Source organism: Metarhizium brunneum, chromosome 4, assembly GCF_013426205.1.
Source record: "Metarhizium brunneum chromosome 4, complete sequence".
Taxonomy (NCBI): domain Eukaryota; kingdom Fungi; phylum Ascomycota; class Sordariomycetes; order Hypocreales; family Clavicipitaceae; genus Metarhizium; species Metarhizium brunneum.
In genome coordinates, this window is record NC_089425.1 from 1,731,126 (window position 1) to 1,750,307 (window position 19,182).

A 19,182-nucleotide genomic window follows, 5' to 3' on the forward strand; every position below is an offset into this window, starting at 1 on the left:
GCCCAGTCATTCGAGAGACAAGATTTACATTCTAGCCCGAACCATCGCAAGTAGGGCAAGAAAGCGTCACGGCAACGTAGAGCGGTGGGAGTGGTTTGGTGATATTCTTTTTTGAAATCTTATGCGCCTCAGGAGACGAGCTAATAGCCAGCTTCACGCAATCGAAAATGTGTCTAGGAAACAAAGGCGGGATAACGGTCAAGTCCATCCCTTTTGGCCGCACAGGGCTTTCCCTCTCTCCTGATAAAATTACTCTTCACAAACAACCACCCCACATCCCAGTCGTCTCATTCGGAGCATGGTTTGAAATCACACAGAAACGGAACCAGGCAGGACGACAAAAAAAAGAGTGGACAAAGTGAAGAATAGGAAAACAGGGGAGAGTATCTTTCCCTCATAAGTGCCAACCAAGTCGACCAAAGAGTCCAAGACAACCAAGAAATTTATTAAGTTCTTGCTTAAGCCTGGGAACGCCTCCGATGACCCCGTTACTTTTTAACCATGTAGTCTTAATTGTTGTTTTACCATTCGGTTCCGACGTCGTTCGATCCGATGCCCTCGGCAGAGGCCTCAGGGGCCTACCACTGAGACTGCTCCTTGGGGGGCTCGGCCCATTCGCCGGTGCCAGAGGCAGCCCAGTCGCCGCCCTCAGCGCCATCCCAGGTTCCGGTGAAGGCAGGGGCGGAGGCTTCCCACTCACCACCAGCGGCGGGGGCAGCGGTCTCGACAGCGGCAGGCGCCTCCTCCTCGGCGGGCTTCTCCTCCTCGGCCTTCTCCTCGGCCTCGGTATCAGGGTCGCGGTCTGGGATCGCAGGTTAGCAAGACGGAGCAATATACAACGGTATACGAAGGAGCTCGAGCGTGGCGAGGAACAAAAAAGACATACAGAAGTACAGATCGGGCATAACATCCCAAGGAGTCTCGCGGTTGTAGATGGTCCCACGGAGGCGGAGGACCTCACGGGCAAGCAACCACCAGATGGTACCGATGGCGTGGCGACCCTTGTTGTTGGTCGGGATGGCAACGTCGACGTACTCAGTGAGGGAGTCGGTGTCGCAGAGGGCAATCACGGGAATGTTGACGTAGGAAGCCTCCTTGATAGCCTGGGCGTCGGTGCGGGGATCGGTGACGATAATCAGGCGGGGCTCCTTGAAGGAACGGGTGATGTAGTTGGTGAAGGAACCGGGGGTGAAGCGACCGGCGATGGAAGAAGCACCGGTGTGAGCGGCGAACTTGAGGACGGCACGCTGACCATAGGGACGGGCAGAGATGACGCAAATGTCGGCAGGGTTCTCGACGGCGACGATGATACGGGCAGCAAGGACGATCTTCTCCCTGGAAAAGGAATGTTAGTATTGCCATATTCAACGGAACGCGAGTAGCTTTGTAAGTCGCAACGCGCAAATTTGCGCTACAAAAATTACTTGGACATTCAATATTCGCCCAAATTGCCCAAGTGAACTTACCAGGTCTTGCCAATGTTGATAATGTTGACACCATCAGCACGAGTCTTCCAGAGGTATGGCTCCATGTGCACCTGGAGGTTCTTGCTGCCAACATGGCATTGAGCAGCCAGGAGCATCTCAATGTCCTGAGTAGTGGCGTTGAGCACCGACGGCAGGTTGTTGGGGGCCATCTTGTCTGATTCTCTTCCTTTGGAGGCTGGACGTGGGAAGCGGGTGGGAAGAAAAGGTCGGAGGTTTCGTGACGGATCGTAGAGGTCGCAAAAAAGTTCGCGATTATCCTCACGAATTTGCGAAAGTGTGTGTGGGTAGCAGCCCTGAGGGCGCTAGAGCCAAATTAGACTAGCCCTCTTGATGTGGATAGCCAATCACGTGCATGTTACGCTAGTCTGTGTTGGGAACTTTGTTGGACTCTGGGTCCTCCTGTATGCCGTAGTGCTTAGGGACAAGGGAAATTTTGAGTATCTGACCTGACGTCGAAGCAGTTGCAGGTGACTCGCCTTGCTGGACTTTTTCAGATCGTCCCTGCGAGAAGCCTCAAATAACCATGCCGCCCAGATTAGAGGTGCTGCAGCGCCTAGGCACCTTCAACCGTAAGAGCATTGATTTTCGCTGTTCATCCTCATCAAATTGTATGCCAATGGTGGTCACTAACATTTGCATGGCAACAGTGTGTCTTCGACCGACTACTCGAGCAGCAACCCCCAACTTCCTGCCCGTCATTCAAACAGCCAATCTGTCACAAAGAGAGAAGAAACGCAAGGCAAAGCAGGATCCATACAAGTGGGCACAGGCGCAGCAACGGAAAAACGCAAACCTCAAGCGTCGGGAGGAACTCCAGAAGCAACGGGACGAAGCATGGGGTAATCCCGTGTTGGGGAAGACAACTCCATTTCTTGAGTCCCTTGATACCGCTGGCCAAGTCGCCTTCAGTGAAGTGCCCCGGGATGCCAGCGGTAATCCTCTCCAGACGCCCCATGAGCTGCCGACGACACCGGGTCTGAGAAACCACTTCCTTACCGATGCCGAATTGGAAGAAGCGACGAAACACGCCTTCACACTCAGCAAACCTATGGCGGCAATTGTTGGTGATCAACTAAGCGACGCGGCCTCAAATGAGGCCAATATCGAGAAACACAAGCAGGACCATACCAAGGCAGTGGAGGCTTTGAGGCGGATCACGTCCTTGCGGAATGGTAGCGCCAAAGACCGCTTCCACGCAAATGTTCGCCGCCTGGTCGACGAGTTTGGTCGCCATAAGACAGATAAGTTCTTGAAGCCTAAGCCGCAATCTATTTCGCCAAATACCACACCCATGCCGGATCGTGCAGGTCCCGACACTGGCAGCTCCGAGGTGCAGATTGCCATTCTCACAGCAAAGATTCGAACTCTGTCCAAGGCTCTTGAGATAAACCGGGGGTATAAGGATGTTCATAATAAGCGTAATTTGAGGCTGTTGGTGCACCGCAGACAGAAACTGATGGCATATATGGAGAGAAAGGAACGGGGCAGCGAGAGATGGACACTCATGATTGAGAAGTTGGGCCTCACGCCCGCTACCTGGAAGGGCCAGATTAGCTTGTAAGAAAGGCTGTAGAATACTATACTCCTATTTGTACAATATTAAAAAAGCCACATGGATGGATAATTTGCTTGTCCACATTTGACTTCGTTAGCCTCCCCCAATGTTGCGCCAAATGTTATAAAAAAAGACCGTTCTACCTTGCAATTATGAGCTAGTGCGGTCAATATACTACAAGCCATGCTAGTAAAAATCAAACAAAAGAAACTAAGGGTTTATTAAAACACGCTAATAAAGTTGCCAATGCGATCCTTCTGGTTTTGAGCTATACACTCGGCGATCCATGTAATATTTCGGATTTCCTATCTATCGTTAGCACATCTTCCTCAATTTAAACTGAAATTTTGCATTGTGACTGACCTGTTCTCGAAGTCGGACCCACGCATAGACAATGGCATAAGTGAACTGCCTGGTGAAAGCACTCTTTGAGATTTCCATTTCTTTCTGATAGAACATGTCCTCTAATGTCTTGCCGTCAGCAGAACCGCCACCCATATTACCAGGTCCAGATGATCCGCCGAGGGAGGCAGCCTCAAGGAACGTCTTGTAGTCATGAACACCGTCGACAGACAGACGAACACCCTCGGGGTCATCTGCACGAGAGAGCATCAGAGTGCCCTCTGGGTACAGCTTCCCAAAATTGGGGTAAAGTTTCTTGCGGTCTGCCTTGGACAGCTCAGTGCCAAATGAGTTAAGGGTAATGTTGATGGCTCTTCGGTCCGCCTCAAACTCCAGGATCTCCGACATGACCTCTGCTGTTGGCGTGCCAGCCATGTCAGGATGTGAGTTGACAAAGTGGTAGAAGTCCTCAAGGTAGTTCTTGTATAGAGTGTTTCTGACAATCTCAATGTTGAGCTCGTCAAGGTCTTGGTGGCTCAAGCTACCCTTGAAGTAGGCCGCAAGAGGAGTCTCGATTAAAACACTGTTATACAGTTCCTCGATATTCGTGGCAACACAAAGAACGGGCATGGTCTCGAACCATCCCAATGGGTGGCATCTGTCCAACAACTCGCGGGTGTCTCGCTCGTGAAGAGTACCAGTAATGAGAAGGGCAACATTATCAATCATGTAGCCGTAGGTGAGGTAGTCCATGAACTTTGCTAGTGAGCCTACAGCATTGGCCCGGACATATCGAAATTCGGAGACGAGTTTGTCGGTTGTCTTTGCGGCAAGGCTGGATGTTGACGGGTTGGGCGGCAGGGAGGCGAGAAAGTCACCATAGGCAGGTCCAAGTTGAAGCTTGAGGTCTGCCCTGGAGTTAGCGCGCCAAGAATGCACAACAATAGAGATGCAATGCAATAAGAATCATCATCATACCATCGATAGTTTCGCACTGGGTCAGATTGTTGTAGGCCGTGCCAGTGAGAAGGCCATTGCGGTAGCCTCGGACGATGCCTTCGACATAGCTGTCATGGTCAGCGGTGCATACAGATTGCCCGCCAGATGAAGCGAACCCACCCATTATTGACATTGAAGAACAAACCCTCCATCTTGCCTGACGTCTCTTGACTCTAGTTATCGAGTTGCGAGGCAAAGGGAAAAAACAGCCGTGGATTAGGATGCGCACAAGTGGATGTGACTGTCGTTACGAAGAGTAGTGCCGGTACCACGTCTGCCTGCTCTGATGCTTCTCTGAAGCACTACTATGCAAGTACGACCCGCCGTAGCCTTTGTCGCCAGCCTGCGCCACCAAAGCCAACAACCACCACGTGAGTTTGTTCAATGGTAGGCTCGGCCGGACTTATAGAAGCGCCGGCATCCGGCTCATCCCTCCCACTACCCACTTGTGTGCAGAACCAAAGCCAAAAATTTTGAGTGGAGACTGGAGCTCTTCTTGTCTGAAAAATTTCCATCACATTTTATCTTGCGTGCGCACATCGACCGCCATTGCGCTTTGCAGGAGAGCAGGATCCCAATCGAGCCGAGCAAGCTCGTTAGAGGCAATATTACTTATTCACAATGTCTCTCTTCGTTCTTGCCGAGACGCCGGCAGGGTGAGTTTTTGCCAACGCTACTTCACTGCCTGGGTACTTTGTTAAGTTTGAGTTCAAATGGCTAACACAAATGTAGCTATGGCCTGTTCAAGGCTTCGGACAAGAAAATGTTCAAGAATGAGGACCTTGCCGCCGAACTCGGACGCCCCGAGAAACTGGTCGAAATGTGAGAACGAAACCTTGGCTGCACATAAAGCCTTCGCGATGGTGTACTAACATGGGGTTGTTCCAGGCTTAAGCTGAAAAAGTTTGTCAAGTTCGACAGCGCTGCCATGGCCCTCGAAGAAGCCGCCTCTCTGAAGGAAGGCAAGGTCCCACAGCTCCTCACGACTCTTTTGGAAGATCTCAAGAGCGAGAAGAAGGCCTCGCTCGCCGTCGCCGACATAAAGCTAGGAACCGCTATTTCCAACTTGCCCCAATTCAACATCACACCTGTTGCTGGATCCGAAACCATGGATTGCTTCCGAGGAATTCGTGAGCACCTCTCGTCTCTTATTCCTGGATTGGAACAAGAAATTGTCGATCGCATGTCCCTCGGTCTCTCCCACTCGATGTCCCGCCATAAACTCAAGTTTTCCGCCGACAAGGTCGACTCAATGATCATTCAGGCGATCAAGCTGATCGATGACATGGACAAGGAGCTCAATGTCTACGCTATGCGAACCAAGGAATGGTACGGTTGGCACTTTCCTGAGATGGCCAAGATTCTCAACGACAACCTGGCCTACGCTCGTGTTATTCTCACCGTTGGTATGCGAACCAACATTGCCGACAGTGATCTGTCTGAGATCCTGCCCGAGGAAGTCGAGGTCGCCATCAAGGCCGCCGCTGAAATCAGCATGGGTACTGAAATCATGGAGGAAGATTTGGACAACATCAAGCTTTTGGCCGAGCAGGTTATTCGCTACTCCGAGTACCGTACCCAGCTTTCCTCTTACTTGGAGACCCGCATGCGTGCTATTGCCCCCAACTTGACTGCCCTTGTTGGCTACCTTGTCGGTGCCAGACTCATCGCTCATGCCGGATCCCTCATGAGCCTAGCCAAGGCCCCCGGTTCCACTATCCAGATATTGGGTGCTGAGAAGGCTCTCTTCCGAGCTCTTAAGACCAAGCACGATACCCCCAAGTATGGTCTGATCTACCATTCTTCCCTCATCGGACAGGCCACTGGTCGCAACAAGGGCAAGATAGCCCGTATGCTATCTGCAAAGGCTGCTCTCGGCCTGCGTGTCGACGCCCTTGGCGGTGACGATGACGAGGAAGATGAGGAAGAGCGAGCCATCCTCGGTCTCAGCAATCGTATCAAGTTGGAGAACCGCCTCCGAAAGCTCGAGGGCAAGCCCCCTCTGCCCAAGGGTGCCAACGTCGCCCCGTCTGGTGAGATTGTCGGGGCTGGCGTATTCACCCTCAAGGAGACTCGACGATACAACACCGATGCCGATGGTGTTAGTGAGGAAGTCAATGGTGATACTTCGTCTAAGAAGGAAAAGAAATCCAAGGACAAGAAGAAGCCGAAGATCGAGGCGGTGGAGGAAGACTCAGACGACGAGATGAAGGATGCTGAGGATGATGAGAGTGATAACGATGCCACCACCCCTGCCAAGAAGGTCACCAAGCTATCAAGCGAAGAGTATGAGCGCCTTGCAGAAGCCGCCGGTCTCTCTGTCAAGAAATTCAAGCGAAAGTATGAGCGCGGCGACGTCCAGCTCAACGCTGACGGCACGCCCAAGGTCTTCAGCAAGAAAGAACTCAAGAAGCTCCGCAAGGCCGAGGCCGCCAGCCAATCCACACCCTCAAAGTCCGCCACTGAGCCCTCTCCTGAAAAGAAGAAGAAGAGAAAGCTCGACGAAGAGGAGGAACAAGTCGAGCCAACCAAAAAGGACAAGAAGCAGAAGAAGAAGAAGCGCCACTCCGACGCCGAATAGAAGCCGGCTCAGAGAAAAATGGTGACTTTAAAAATGCGGGTGTGGGGTGAAGGGAAGGGGACCACAAAAAGACAAAACGTATCACAACAAGGCCTGCAATAGTCTGCGATTTGTAGATGTATGATTGATACCTGAGACTTTAAATGGCGGCCGGGGGTTGGTTTTTGATGACGGAGAAGCATTCTTCTGGCCTCGAACTTCTTGTGCCGACTAGGGCGCCGGCGTTTTTGGGAAACGGTTGAATTTGAATGGCATTTGGCGCGAAAGGCTTTCTTCTTGTTTTTGCTCTACTTTGTAATCTGTTGAAAGTTTTTTGTCATTTAGGCTTGGCTATCGTCTAATCTTGTCGATCACTCGAGGTCATGGGCGAGCGAAAGGAAACTTGTTTAGTAGACCGCAATGGCATTATTCAACAAATTCTGCGTCCTCACTTTATCAAACGTGAGTAAACTGAATGCTTTCGTTACATGCCAGGCATGCAACGAAAAGCAAGGAGAGATTTTTAAATAGCGCTATTGTTATCCATTACGAGTTAATCTTCTACAAAAATATACAAACTGCTTCCTCCGGTTCCTAAGCGAGCGATTAGGGGTATCCGTCGCAAGATCCTGAGTAAGACTCTTCCCAGCACCCATCCATACATGTCTTCTTCTACCCATCTCCCCCCAAGGTATCAAACGACGGGGTATCATCATCAATCTTCGTGAATCCTGCCTTGATCAAAGCCGAGAGGTAAGCCTGCATTAACTTTACCAGTCACCTCTGTACCATCAACCTTCATTCATTCGGTCCAAAAAAAAAAGCGGGGGAAGAAAAGCAAGAGCAACAAAGAAGTAGAAATAGGTGGCTCTAAGGAGTTGGGTCGCAACAAATCGGGTAGGACAGTAGGCGTTTAGAATCGAGTCGTTCAAAGCGCGGGAACATGTTGAGACTGCCGACTCGAAGTGAATGCGGAAGACAAGGTAGAGCATCGTTGAAAACTTATGGGAGCCTATCAGGAGGACATCTCTCGAAATCAAGTAGACCACGCTAATCAACCCAATCACTTCGAGTTAGCATATCACGCTCTTGTCATGTGAACATACGCGAGCATCATTAGATGTTCTCTACGACGCGGGCGTTGATGGCGGCTTGCAAACCGGGGTCCTGACCTCCAAAGTCATTGTTACTATTGTCATTTCGGTTGTGGCCGCTGCCCTCGCCAATCTCATGGGTGGCATTCAGGGCGTTGTTGAAAGCCGTCATATTTTGGCTGGAGCCAGGCAGGAAGATAACTTTACTGTTGGCCGACTTCGCCATGGCCTGCATAGCTTCTAGGTAACGAATCTGCATGGCCGGAGCAGAGCTGAGGATGTCGGCTGCCTGTCGCATCAATTTGGCAGACTCGACCTGTACATGGTTAGCTTGACCGAATTTCGATTTCAAGGGACTTGGAATTGCTCAACACACCTCTGCCTTGGCAGCGATGACCTTGCTTTCACCGATACGCTTGCTCTGGGCGGCCATAGAAAGCGACTCCTGAAGGTCCTGGCTGAAAATGATGTCCTTTATGAGCATGCTCTCAACCTGCACGCCCCATCCTGCAGCGACGTCTTCAATAATTTCGCGGATAGAGTCGGCAATCTCCTCACGTCGCTCAATGACATCCTGAAGAACGCGAGCGCCAATGACATGACGCAAGGTAGTCTGGGTGCGCTCAAGAAGGGCCTGGCGGACATTGGAGATACCAAAGGCCGCCTTGTGAGGAGCCACAATATGGTAGTAGATAACAGAGGTTAGACGCAAAGTGACGTTGTCCTTGGTCATACAAAACTGCTCAGGAACCTCTGATGTCTGGATCTTGACATCGATCTGGAGGAGCTTCTCGCTGAGCGGGTTCACTTTGACCAGACCAGGATCGACAGCCTTGTAGAATCGACCGAACTTGGTGATAAGACCAACATTGCCCTGATTAACGTTCTTATATGGATTCGGGCAACAGAAGCACAGGGGGATGGCTCCCATGGTTCCAATGCAGGCGCCAATGGTATTAACTAGGGGAGCACGTTAGCAAGAAGAGCTGGCCATTACCCGACGTCGAGGGCAGATAGATTTCGAGTTGAACGTACTCATGCTACCATACCAGCCTTTGGGGTTGGGATCGTTGCCGATAAGGGTGGCATAGCTCTGCTGAAGGTCCTCTTGCCTGGGCGGCTCGACATTCATCTTGCCCTGGGATTCATACGCAGGCGCGGGGGCCTTGCTGCTGGACGATCCTCCTCCGTTTACCTGGGCCATGATGGGTTCGGTGGACGAGGTCAAGGAAGTCACTGTTACGAATGCTGCTGGCGCAGACTTGGTGTGATTCTGGTCGGCGAGGTGTAGGCGATGGCCTGGCGGATCTAAAGGGATGGAGCGCAGAGATGTAGGGTGCAGGACTCGGAATGCGACGGTCTATGGCAGGGTATATTCGCGACTAGGTGGTGGTTCTTGAACGCAAGCTCGGTGATGGTGGGATCGATGGCTGTACTTGAGTATTTATAAATGCTGGCACTGGCTGTCGGCCACGTCTCTGACGTCGACCAAGAGACTTGGCTGTCAATTGGGGGTCTCGTCCATCCAGATGTCCTGAAGAGGTCGACTGGTCGGTCGGGTGGTGCAAAGTGGTGCCAAGGATGAGGCAGTGGAGCGGGCGGACAGTGGCACACAGCCTAGTGCACGTCTGGCGCTGGGTGCTCACAGAAGCACACTGAGGCACAGAGGCAGTGGCAGTGGCAGTGGCAGGCGGGCCTGGGCGGATACCCGGCATGGGAGTGGGGAAGGCGCCCAGGACAAGGCATGGACGCTACGTACTAGCACTAGTATGTACAAGGGCGGTGGTCAGGTGCAAGCCAACCTCGCTCTGCGCCCAGTGGTGCCTTCCCGACTTCCATGGTGAATTGCTTCGTTTTGAGAAGCGACGAGTGGAACGACATTGGCAAACTTGGCAAGAGATAGCATTTGTTAACCCAAGCGCTCCGAGGACTAGGTGCTGGCTCCAGAAGCAATACACTCATCAATTCAAGGAACACATGTTTGCATATACATGCCATAATGCTGCCTGCCACCGCACCGCCTTTGGTCGTCTCTGTTTTAGTTCAGTTGATTCCACACCACGGCCTGAGTGGAAACAACTCCGGAACTGGAGGGTTGCTCTCGGAAAAGTGGGTCGTTCAACGGCAAGGGTGGGGGCTTCCCCAAGCTCGTCGCTTGGCAGCGTCGCAGCCTTCGTTTCCCGCAAAGCACCTGGCATCATACGATGAATGCGAGGACAGACTAGTTGGGATTTTGGAGCATTTCCTACCCCGATCAAAGTGAGGCTGACAGCTAAGGAGTCTGCTTTTGAGGATGCAGAGAATGGCGAAACAAATGGCGGCGCGACCATGTACTTGCGATCCCTGAGCGTTCTGGTTTCGCGACCGCCAAAGTGTCGCATCATTTGTTGATCTAGCACGACGGAAGCCATTGCAGCCGTTGTATGTGCATGTTGAATTTACTCGGTATGCGCCAAACCTTGAAGAGCGACGGCTTGTTTGAAGGTGCCGATGCCCGTGTCCCTCGTCCCCCCCATTCTCCCGCACTAGCAATCGGAGCTCCAGAGCCGTGAGCGATGATGTTCGCCAGGTTCCTTTGAGAACCACGACGCACAACCTTGTGGAATACGCCTGACCACCAAGGTCCTCCACAAGACACCTACCTGATCAACCAGCCAACCAGCCAATACTGCGACTCAAACCCAAGCAAACAAACAGTACTCGGGATTAGTCCGTAGAACTACAGAGTACTAGTTACCTATTAGTTTCTCGACAAGCCTCGACGTCGCCCCAACTCTGACATCGTCCACAAAAGCTTGTCCGAATCGATGGGTATAGGACGGCCTAAAAGGTCACTTAAAGTTTTCTATATCCAAGTGCGTGATTCTCCAACTACTAGGTAGGCACCTTTGTACTACCTAGTAGACCATGGTTTTGTGTAATCTCCTGCTGCGCCCGTTATGGAAGTCTCCGAGGTGTCATCGTGCGGGTCGATTTGGTCAGATGGCTTCTGGAAGCCTTCTTCATTTAGCACCATCATTCAAAGACGGGCAAACACTCGTTTTCTTCACGTAGAAATGTCCTCACAAGGCTGGCTGTACTGGGAAATTTCGGCACAAATTGACATCATATGACGACAGCAACATAATGGCGGTTGTGCTGGGCCAAAAGTATCACCAGCCCCATGGCCGTGCGCCTGCACTGCCTTTTTACAGATGCAAACAAACAAACTCTGATAAACAGGCCAAGTCTCTTGCCTATTCTGTAGACGTGTTGGGCACAGATTAGAAGCACACAATCAAATCGTTTCATCATTCAAAATGCCAGTAGTAATCGTACAGCCACCTCTTCTTCCACCGTGAGCCCGTGACCACAGGCCCCTTTTTTTGGATATCGCCTCCTTCGCCGAGACAGTTACAAGTCTACACGGCAAAGCATCACGCAAGCCCCATGCCCGCATGAGCCTCCGTCACACCTCGAGCTATTCGACGGCTACTCACCGAATCTCGGGCTCTCTCATAAAATCCGGAATCGAGAACCCAGCCTCGCCACCTTCCAGCCTCGCCGCCGCAAAATCCCTCACGATATCGCCCAGCTTGTCCGCGGTGCCAAACGCGCTCGCCGCACCCTCCTCCTCGGCGGCGGCCGTGTCCCTCCCCGCTCCCTGGGCAGCATCCGCATCAAACGCGTATATCTTGATCCCCCGGAGGTGCGTGTCCTTGCCGTTCTGGTGATTCTCCAGGATCTGCATCTGCAGGACGTACGAGACGAGCGTGTTGCCGTCCGGGTCGCCGCCCGCCCCGGCAATAGGCACCTGCTGCCACCCCACGGGGCTCTCCATGGCCATGGTGGCAAACTCGATGAGGTTGTTCTCGCTGGTGCCCGACTTGAAGACGATCTTGGTGGGCGTGTAGGACTCGTCCTCGCTGTAGTCGACGAAGAAGCGGATGTCGCGGATGCCGACGCGCTTGACAAAGTAGACTGTTAGCTTGTGCGGCTGGGGCCCGTCTGATCTAATTCGTTGGCACTGTGAGTCTGAATTCTGTGTTGTTGTTTTGGGGGGGGGAGATTGATGCCAAAACGTACTGCCAGTATAGCTTGAGATCATCGCTTCGCAGCTCTTCCACTCCGTTTCCTGGCTTGTGACTGCTCACGGTAAACCTGCCGAGGTTGGAAATCTCCTTGAGTCCAAGGGCTGCAGGGTCGACTAGGCTGACGGCTTCTTCTGGCTCTTCTTCCGACGACTCCTCGTCTGCCTGTTCTTCGAGACTGGTGTCTTCGGCCTCGTACTGTTCCTGCGACAAGACCTCGTCGTCATACGCCATATTGTTGTTCATGTTACGTATTTGGTCTGTCATGGGGTGGCGGCCCCGGGCCATAGCCAGGACGCTTAGGTCTGGCTCGGAGCTGGATTCATCTGAGTCGTAGGGCATGCTGAGCCGAGGGCCGGCGTAATGCGCCGCTGTTCAGGGTGTTAGAAAGTTTGTAATCTTGGGGGTTTTGCTGGTGATTTTCAGACGAGAGTCGGGGGATAGTTGGCTGTAGTGTCGTAGGCTGGATGCGTAAAAAGGGGTGGGAGGGACAGGATGGGTTGCGACGTTCAAAAGCGTGATGCCGTGCTTCGAGGCTCGTTTGGTCTGCGAAGGAGAGAGAAACGCCTGCGGCCAGGGGTGTTTTCCTGGTGGATGGGCAGGTATTTCTTCTGAAGGGGATTTCGTTGAGGCCTTGCGCTTGGTCTGGCCCGCAGCGATGAGCGGTGCAACGAGATGCTCTTGCTGAAAACATCAAATGGCATGAAGGTTCAAGCAGAGCTGCTAGTAAGCAGTCTGGTGCCTTGTGGCCATGAAACCAGCACCGGTCAAAGCCTCACGGCTCGTCAAGTGCAACAAGACCAGCCCATTGTTATATTGACACTTGGCACAAAATCGCCAACACCGCTCGACGCAAACCCCAAGGGAAACAGCCGAGTCCAAAGAGTGAACTATGAAGGCCTCGCCCCATCCCCACGACTCATCGCCCTCCATCCACGCTCGAGACCAGAAACCAGCACAACATATCAAGCCCTCAAAAAGAAGAAGAAAGGACAAACTCACTCCTATGCAGCCGGAACGGATGCGGCGCCGGTCCCGCCAGGCCCGTCTGCAAACCGCCTTGGCTCCTTTGGCCGCCAAGCTGCTCCGGCGTCCGATGCGAATAACTCGGCGTGGCCTGCTGCCTCCTCACCACCGGCGGCGGGGCCTCTGCTCTCCTCCTCGAGCCAGGATTCGGTTCGTACTGCAGATCCGGCGTCTGCGCGGCATGTGCCACGGTCGTGGTCCCGGGTGTGGTGATGGCTCGCGCAGCAAAGTCGCGCGGTCGTGGTCGTTGTTCCTGCCGCCGTCCGTCGTCCACGTCTTCCTCGGACGCGGCAACGACGGCGTGAGCATTGGCACTGGCATTGGCATTGGCGGCTACATGACGGGCTCGACGCGAGCCACGCGTAATGTCCATGACTATTATGCCCGGCCGCTGGGAACTCGTTACGGAAAGGGATGCCACACCACCACTACCACTGCGTGCGCTATTGGGATTGGAGGGCTGGAGCGAAACGGGGGGTGGCCTACGGCGTGGCTAGCATGGCTGTACCTGGCGATACGGGGACTGTACGCATGAACAGGACTGAATGGATGGTAATTCTTGGGGACACGGGCACCGCCCTTTTTTTCAATTTCCGTGTGTTTCATGGCCGATTTGCTGGGTGTTTGGTGGAGTTTTGGACGCGTGGTCACGTGTATAGGGTGGGTGGTGAGTGGTGAAATGAAGCTGGCCGACTTGTGTTGACATGGATGTTTATTGGAGTTTTTTTTAGACGTTAAAATTATTGTGAGTGCATATCCGAGGTATCCTTTTTTCTTTTTCTTTTCGTGACTTGCTTCAGCTTTGTGGCTGTCATGCAGGTACTTGACTCGATAACGGGCATCCCAACACACCTGAGAGAGAATTCATACGAAGCACTTGACCGAGTATATTATCAAAGTAGCAATAAACGGACAGGCAGGTAGCAGCCATAGTCTTAGGGCACTTATTCTGGAATTTTCCGAGTCAAACGAGCCATTTCAACAGTCTCACTATTATTGCATCAATGACAACTTCAGGCTGCCCAACAACTTACCCAGGCCTTGTTAATAATTCCTACTCGGCGCTTTACAAAGGCCAAATTCATAACCACAGACACATAAATAGAAACGTCAACGTGGCTCAAACCGCATATATTCCCAATAACCCGACACCAACCGTATAATCCAAAAGGAAAAAAAAAACCACAACTGAATCCAGGTCATCCGTTAACTTGCCACCCACACGCCGGCTCTGCCATCACCAATAGTCGGACCAAGCATGTCGAATCGTCGATACCCTCCCCCCATCAAACAACATGCCATCACAGTCCCCTCAGCTCATCCGGCACCTTTCCCTCCCGAACCCAAATATTCATCCCGACCTTCTCCCCCCGCACCACCGGCAAACCAGCGTGCAAAACCCGCTCATCCCCCCTCCCAGAAACCATATTCTCCCAAAACACCGCATTGCCCTCCACCGGTCTAAACGTCACCCCCTTCTCGTACTCCTCGTCGCAATCTACAAATCTGCACCACTCGCCGCTCTTGGCATCCAGGAATGGGAAGTTCGTCCCCCCACCAACAACACCCTCCGCTTTGATGTATCCAAAGATGGAGGAGGCTCTGTTGCCGCCCAGCGAAGCAACGGCATGCTGGGCGTCCGTGAACCAGTCCGTGTGGAAGTGATATCGCTCCGTGGGCGCGTATTTCACAAGCTGGATGGGTTCCACGTTGGAGACTGGTACGTCAAGGCCTTGGAGGTCAAGCGCGCGGCGTTCGATGCAACGGACCGTGGGGGAGCGGCGGACCGATGTCGACTGGGAGGTGCGGACGGCGTGGATTGTCTGCGAGGAGTCGCTGGTTACGTATGAGTGTTTGAAGGTGTCGTTGCTGTTGGCGTCAGCATGTCGCGTGATGATGGGGATTTGGAGCATTGGTTCAGTTGATATTGGGTATACGAGATGGTGTTGTAGGGGGAGCAAACCCGTACGCCAACTCTAGAAGATGTCTTCGTTCTTCGGGTGTAATGAAGCCCTCGAGGTACATCACCAGTGGGGATTTGCTGGCGACATAAACTTTATACGGCGGATGCACACATTCGAATTCGTTGGAGAGAGGAGTTTGGGTTTCGCCATGTGTGAGCAGCGCGAGCATGAATAGTATGGCGCCGTAGGCAAGACTTTTGCAGGACATGTTGACTTTTCTCAAATTGAACCTGCTTGAGCATCAAAATCTTTCGCAACCCAGCTGAAGATGGCTGCCAGCAACATTTATTTACTATAGCCTCAAGCCAGGGGCACTTGAAACTCATGGCACATCTCGAGCCGCGGCTTAGGCTTCATCGACGCCTCCGCTACATGGGTGCGTCACAGAATTCGGGTGCCCCTCATCCTACATGAGCTTCAATTGCAATAAAGTCCGGAAGGTTTCCCGTGGTATTGCGGAGGCAATTCCATCCTACCAGACAAAAGACGATATATGAAGCCACCATGAGGTCCCAATTTTCGGCAATGACGTTGCTGGCATGCCAGGCACTGGCTTGGAGCCACAGTAGTGCCAAGGAGCTAAAAAGTTTGTTGACGAAGAGGGACAATACTTTGGTTGCCTGTAAGCATTAAAAGAAGAAGGAAAATCAATAAAAAGAAAGAAAAAAAGGCCCTGCTAACATGATGGTAGTTGTCGTGGTGAGTGAAAGGACCTACGCCATCGCATAATAACTCTAGTTGACGATCGAATCACGTCAAATAGCCTGACCAGTAGGTTGAGAATCAACCCAAGACTTCATCTGATGGTAATTGAGATCGTCCAGCGAGACCAGCAAGGCTCTATTGCCAGAATGGACTACTCTCCAAGATAAAATTGCAACCAAGTCGATCGATTGTATTGCCTCACAGGATTTGTGTGCCGAGTTCGATGTCGTCTCGTTCCCTGCTATTCGTCTGTATCGTGGAGCCCAACCAATGATCCGATATCGTGGACCACGCACAGCCTCGTCGTGAGTCTTCTCCGAGCTGTAACCTGTGATTGGGCTCTCGCTCTCATTGCCAATGTCTAAGCTGCTTTTAGTCTCATGTCCTTCTTCGCACGACAACAGCAACCTGCATATACCAAATTGAGCAAGAATCAAATAGAAAGGTTTACTACCACAGACGACTTCGTTGTCATAGCGCACTTGCACGAAGACGACGAGGAATTGCTCAGTCGATTCTCCACAACTGCCGAAGCGTATAGAGATCGCTACTCATTCGGGTATTCGACCGACGTTGCGCAACAAGACGCGAGCAGATTAACATGCTACAATAACATTGACAATCTGGAGCACTCAGAGGCAGAACTAGACCAAAGCGGAGTCATTGAACGATTCCTCGAGACTTGCAAGGAACTATTGATTCCGCAATTGACGCGGAGGACAGAGCTCAAGTACAGGCGGGTGAGCTGTTAAACCCCAACTGTCTGTATTGGGACAGAGAGTGAGCATGGGTGCTAACTTGGAAAATCATAGCCGGGGAAGTCGTTGGTGTACTATTTTACTGGCGAAGAGTCCGACCGAGACTTGTACGTGAAGAGGATGAAGCCGCTTGCCAGGACATACCACGAATATTTAAGGTTTGTGACAGTTGACAGTACCGAATATGCCGACATGTCGCGCGGCATGGGCCTGGAATTGGAGAGAGGTCTCGTGGTGGAAAACACACACGGCGGTCAGCTTTTCCCATACCGTGGCTCAGGTGGTGATATTGGGATCGGAGAGGTTGAAAACTTTATTACGGCAATTTCGCAGGGAGCAGTTCAGCCCTGGACAGGGCACCGTGATGACTCCGCAAAAGACACAGGTGGCTGGAGCAAACACAATGTGCGCGATGAACTCTGAGACGGCTCCAGATGGCGTTATTGAAACTCGTGGGTGGGTGACACGCTATGATTGGGTCGTCGAGACCAAGCATTTTCTTAATCAAAGGCTTCCGGTGCCTGGCAGGGCTGGCGGGAGACTGACCAGACTAGACTTGCTGATGGGACTAGCCTGGACTAGTAGCCCGACAGACTACAATGTACTATGCATAATAGTAAGAAGTACTATCAGTAATAAAAGGCCAGGGGAGCCACATTTAATGACGATCTAGACGATCCAACCCACGGGGGCAGAGGCTCCTTGCAAGAACCGTTGGACCCTTTGAAAGCTGGTTTCAATCTCTGCCCTGAGGCCCACAGGACCATTGCTCTGGATCCGTGGGTTGAGCCACCCTGATCGGCGGTACTTGTTACTGCCGTGTACTCCGTAGTTGCATTTCTTGGTCGAAGATGATGGCCATCTTCTCTGGTGTAAAAGGCGTCGGCAGGGCGCTTTCAGCTCGCGGCGGAGGGATACTCGGCACCAAGGCTGAGCGAAGCCGTCACTGGTCCGCGCCACGTCTCGTGTTGCACTTGACTGCTCGGGGTGCTTTCAATGTTGGGTGGTGGCTGTTCTCGGGGGTCGTCCACGTTACTGGCGCGCAACTGGGTCATGGTGGTTTTCTGTAACAGAGACTGACAGAGTAAGCAGGTGACAAGGCGACAATGACAAGGTTGATGCGGACGGATACTACACAAGTTGCCCACCTAGGTGGGTAGGTGAGGTGACACGAGTTGAGAGGACTGAAGGGATAACGTGGCAGACATTGTCAGGAAAAATGCCTGTGGCCCCGACACCTGAGCTAACATTAGAATAGTCCGGTGGCGCAGTAATCAACTGATAGCCTCGGACGTTCCAGCCGAGCGTGGTGAGCGCTAGTAGTGCCACAAATTCAAGTTGACGCAAGGTGCGGAGGTTGCAGGGTGAGGCGATGCAGACGCAAAGCAGACAGCCAGTCAGGAGACCGGGGCACAGGTTTTGCGTTTGGACATGTCGAGCCAAGCACGGGAAAAGGAAGGTGGGCGGAAAATAGGAGAAGTGTTTCTCGTTTCTCGAGGCTTCGAACCTTCCAAGTTGGAAAATTGGTTCTACGATTTCCATGTTAGAAGACTTGCCCTGCAATTAATCGGTAGCCTACTCCGTACATCCCGAATATCTAAGTACCTAGTACGTACTTATGTACGGAGTGAGTACTTAAGTAAGTACATAAATGCGCAGCATCTGCCGACTGAGCCGCGAGAATCCACTCAATTCTGTCTGGCGCACTCGCAGCGAGATGATAGGTACTTGACCGACACCAGACGGGGAAAACCTGGGAATATTGACCCCGACATTGAAGGCGACTGGCACAGGGTTGTGAGCGTTTGTGGGCGCCTGTGGACTCGTGGTGGGCCCATGCCGACTATACTTGCTCGACATGTTTGAAGCCGACGTTTTGACCTTTAATGTTGACATGATCCTGTCTGCCAGCCCCAGGGGGGAGGCCAATGCTTCTAGTCAGCGGCATACAGTGATAAAACTTGGCCAGCTTGCCAGTGTACCGAGTTGTCTGGTTGCACAGAGTTCCAGCCATGTTGACTGCTGCTGGATGGCGCTCGACGCAATCACCGCCGCCGCCACCTCGTCAATGGCCACTGGTGCCTCTTTCGAATATAGCACGCTTGAGAGTGCGAGACCATGGAAAGACGAGGTTCGGCGGAGACCCTTGCCGAGACATGGCCCCTACGTCGTCAAAGACCCGGTGAGCCTGAACACCCTCTGCTTGCTGGATTCGTCACTAGTGCGCGATGAGAGGCCAAAAAAAGAGAACAGAGTTCGCCTTGTTCCCATCAAGCGGGTCTGCGGGACAGCTGGGGTCTTTATGTCCTGTGTCTCGTGTATCCTAGCACGTTGTCTTGTGCCATCAATACATACTGCTCAAGTGCACAGCTGATCCTGCCAGAAGCAAGTACCCTCCTCGCTCGACTGCCACCGCCTAGCCGTCGGCTAGCCGCGAATCTCGTCTTTGAAATGGCGTCGACCGGCATTTGGGGCCTTTAATGCGCAGCTAGTCCATTTCCCAAGTACATCCATTCATACGGTACCTATCCACGTAGAGTTGTCGTAGTACGTACGAAGCTAAGTTGTTGCGTCCATGTCCGCGCCGCCCCAGTCTGTGTTGGGGTGTGTTTCGCTGTTTGC

The 19,182-nt window shown here is 52.5% G+C and overlaps 8 protein-coding genes across 8 annotated transcripts; 3 read left to right on the forward strand and 5 right to left on the reverse strand.

Annotated features, from left to right (window-relative positions):
* Positions 1-578: 578 nt before the first annotated feature.
* On the reverse strand, positions 579-1,636 carry RPS0 (40S ribosomal protein uS2; the record flags this gene model as incomplete). Its single annotated transcript, XM_014690397.1, has 3 exons — positions 579-802; positions 887-1,335; positions 1,467-1,636. 3 exons carry the CDS (start codon positions 1,634-1,636, stop codon positions 579-581), a joined length of 843 nt encoding a protein of 280 aa, XP_014545883.1.
* Positions 1,637-2,010: 374 nt separating this feature from the next.
* Positions 2,011-3,048, forward strand: rpsO (mitochondrial 37S ribosomal protein uS15m; the record flags this gene model as incomplete). The annotated part of the gene is made up of 2 exons (XM_014690396.1): positions 2,011-2,056; positions 2,135-3,048. The coding sequence occupies 2 exons, from the start codon at positions 2,011-2,013 to the stop codon at positions 3,046-3,048; spliced, it is 960 nt and encodes a 319-aa protein (XP_014545882.1).
* Positions 3,049-3,263: 215 nt separating this feature from the next.
* On the reverse strand, positions 3,264-4,535 carry vma-6 (V-type proton ATPase subunit d; the record flags this gene model as incomplete). Its single annotated transcript, XM_066130958.1, has 4 exons — positions 3,264-3,347; positions 3,406-4,292; positions 4,363-4,451; positions 4,504-4,535. The coding sequence occupies 4 exons, from the start codon at positions 4,533-4,535 to the stop codon at positions 3,264-3,266; spliced, it is 1,092 nt and encodes a 363-aa protein (XP_065987114.1).
* Positions 4,536-5,004: 469 nt separating this feature from the next.
* nop58 (Nucleolar protein 58) lies at positions 5,005-6,964 on the forward strand (the record flags this gene model as incomplete). The annotated part of the gene is made up of 3 exons (XM_014690394.1): positions 5,005-5,039; positions 5,116-5,205; positions 5,272-6,964. 3 exons carry the CDS (start codon positions 5,005-5,007, stop codon positions 6,962-6,964), a joined length of 1,818 nt encoding a protein of 605 aa, XP_014545880.1.
* A 1,095-nt stretch (positions 6,965-8,059) lies between these two features.
* G6M90_00g071800 (uncharacterized protein) lies at positions 8,060-9,241 on the reverse strand (the record flags this gene model as incomplete). Its single annotated transcript, XM_014690393.1, has 3 exons — positions 8,060-8,353; positions 8,414-8,997; positions 9,073-9,241. The coding sequence occupies 3 exons, from the start codon at positions 9,239-9,241 to the stop codon at positions 8,060-8,062; spliced, it is 1,047 nt and encodes a 348-aa protein (XP_014545879.1).
* A 2,271-nt stretch (positions 9,242-11,512) lies between these two features.
* APC10 (Anaphase-promoting complex subunit 10) lies at positions 11,513-13,506 on the reverse strand (the record flags this gene model as incomplete). The annotated part of the gene is made up of 3 exons (XM_014690392.1): positions 11,513-12,029; positions 12,103-12,478; positions 13,110-13,506. The coding sequence occupies 3 exons, from the start codon at positions 13,504-13,506 to the stop codon at positions 11,513-11,515; spliced, it is 1,290 nt and encodes a 429-aa protein (XP_014545878.1).
* Positions 13,507-14,434: 928 nt separating this feature from the next.
* On the reverse strand, positions 14,435-15,305 carry G6M90_00g071820 (uncharacterized protein; the record flags this gene model as incomplete). Its single annotated transcript, XM_066130959.1, has 2 exons — positions 14,435-15,002; positions 15,097-15,305. 2 exons carry the CDS (start codon positions 15,303-15,305, stop codon positions 14,435-14,437), a joined length of 777 nt encoding a protein of 258 aa, XP_065987096.1.
* Positions 15,306-16,182: 877 nt separating this feature from the next.
* PDI_0 (Protein disulfide-isomerase) lies at positions 16,183-16,983 on the forward strand (the record flags this gene model as incomplete). Its single annotated transcript, XM_014690391.1, has 2 exons — positions 16,183-16,542; positions 16,615-16,983. The coding sequence occupies 2 exons, from the start codon at positions 16,183-16,185 to the stop codon at positions 16,981-16,983; spliced, it is 729 nt and encodes a 242-aa protein (XP_014545877.1).
* Positions 16,984-19,182: the final 2,199 nt, after the last annotated feature.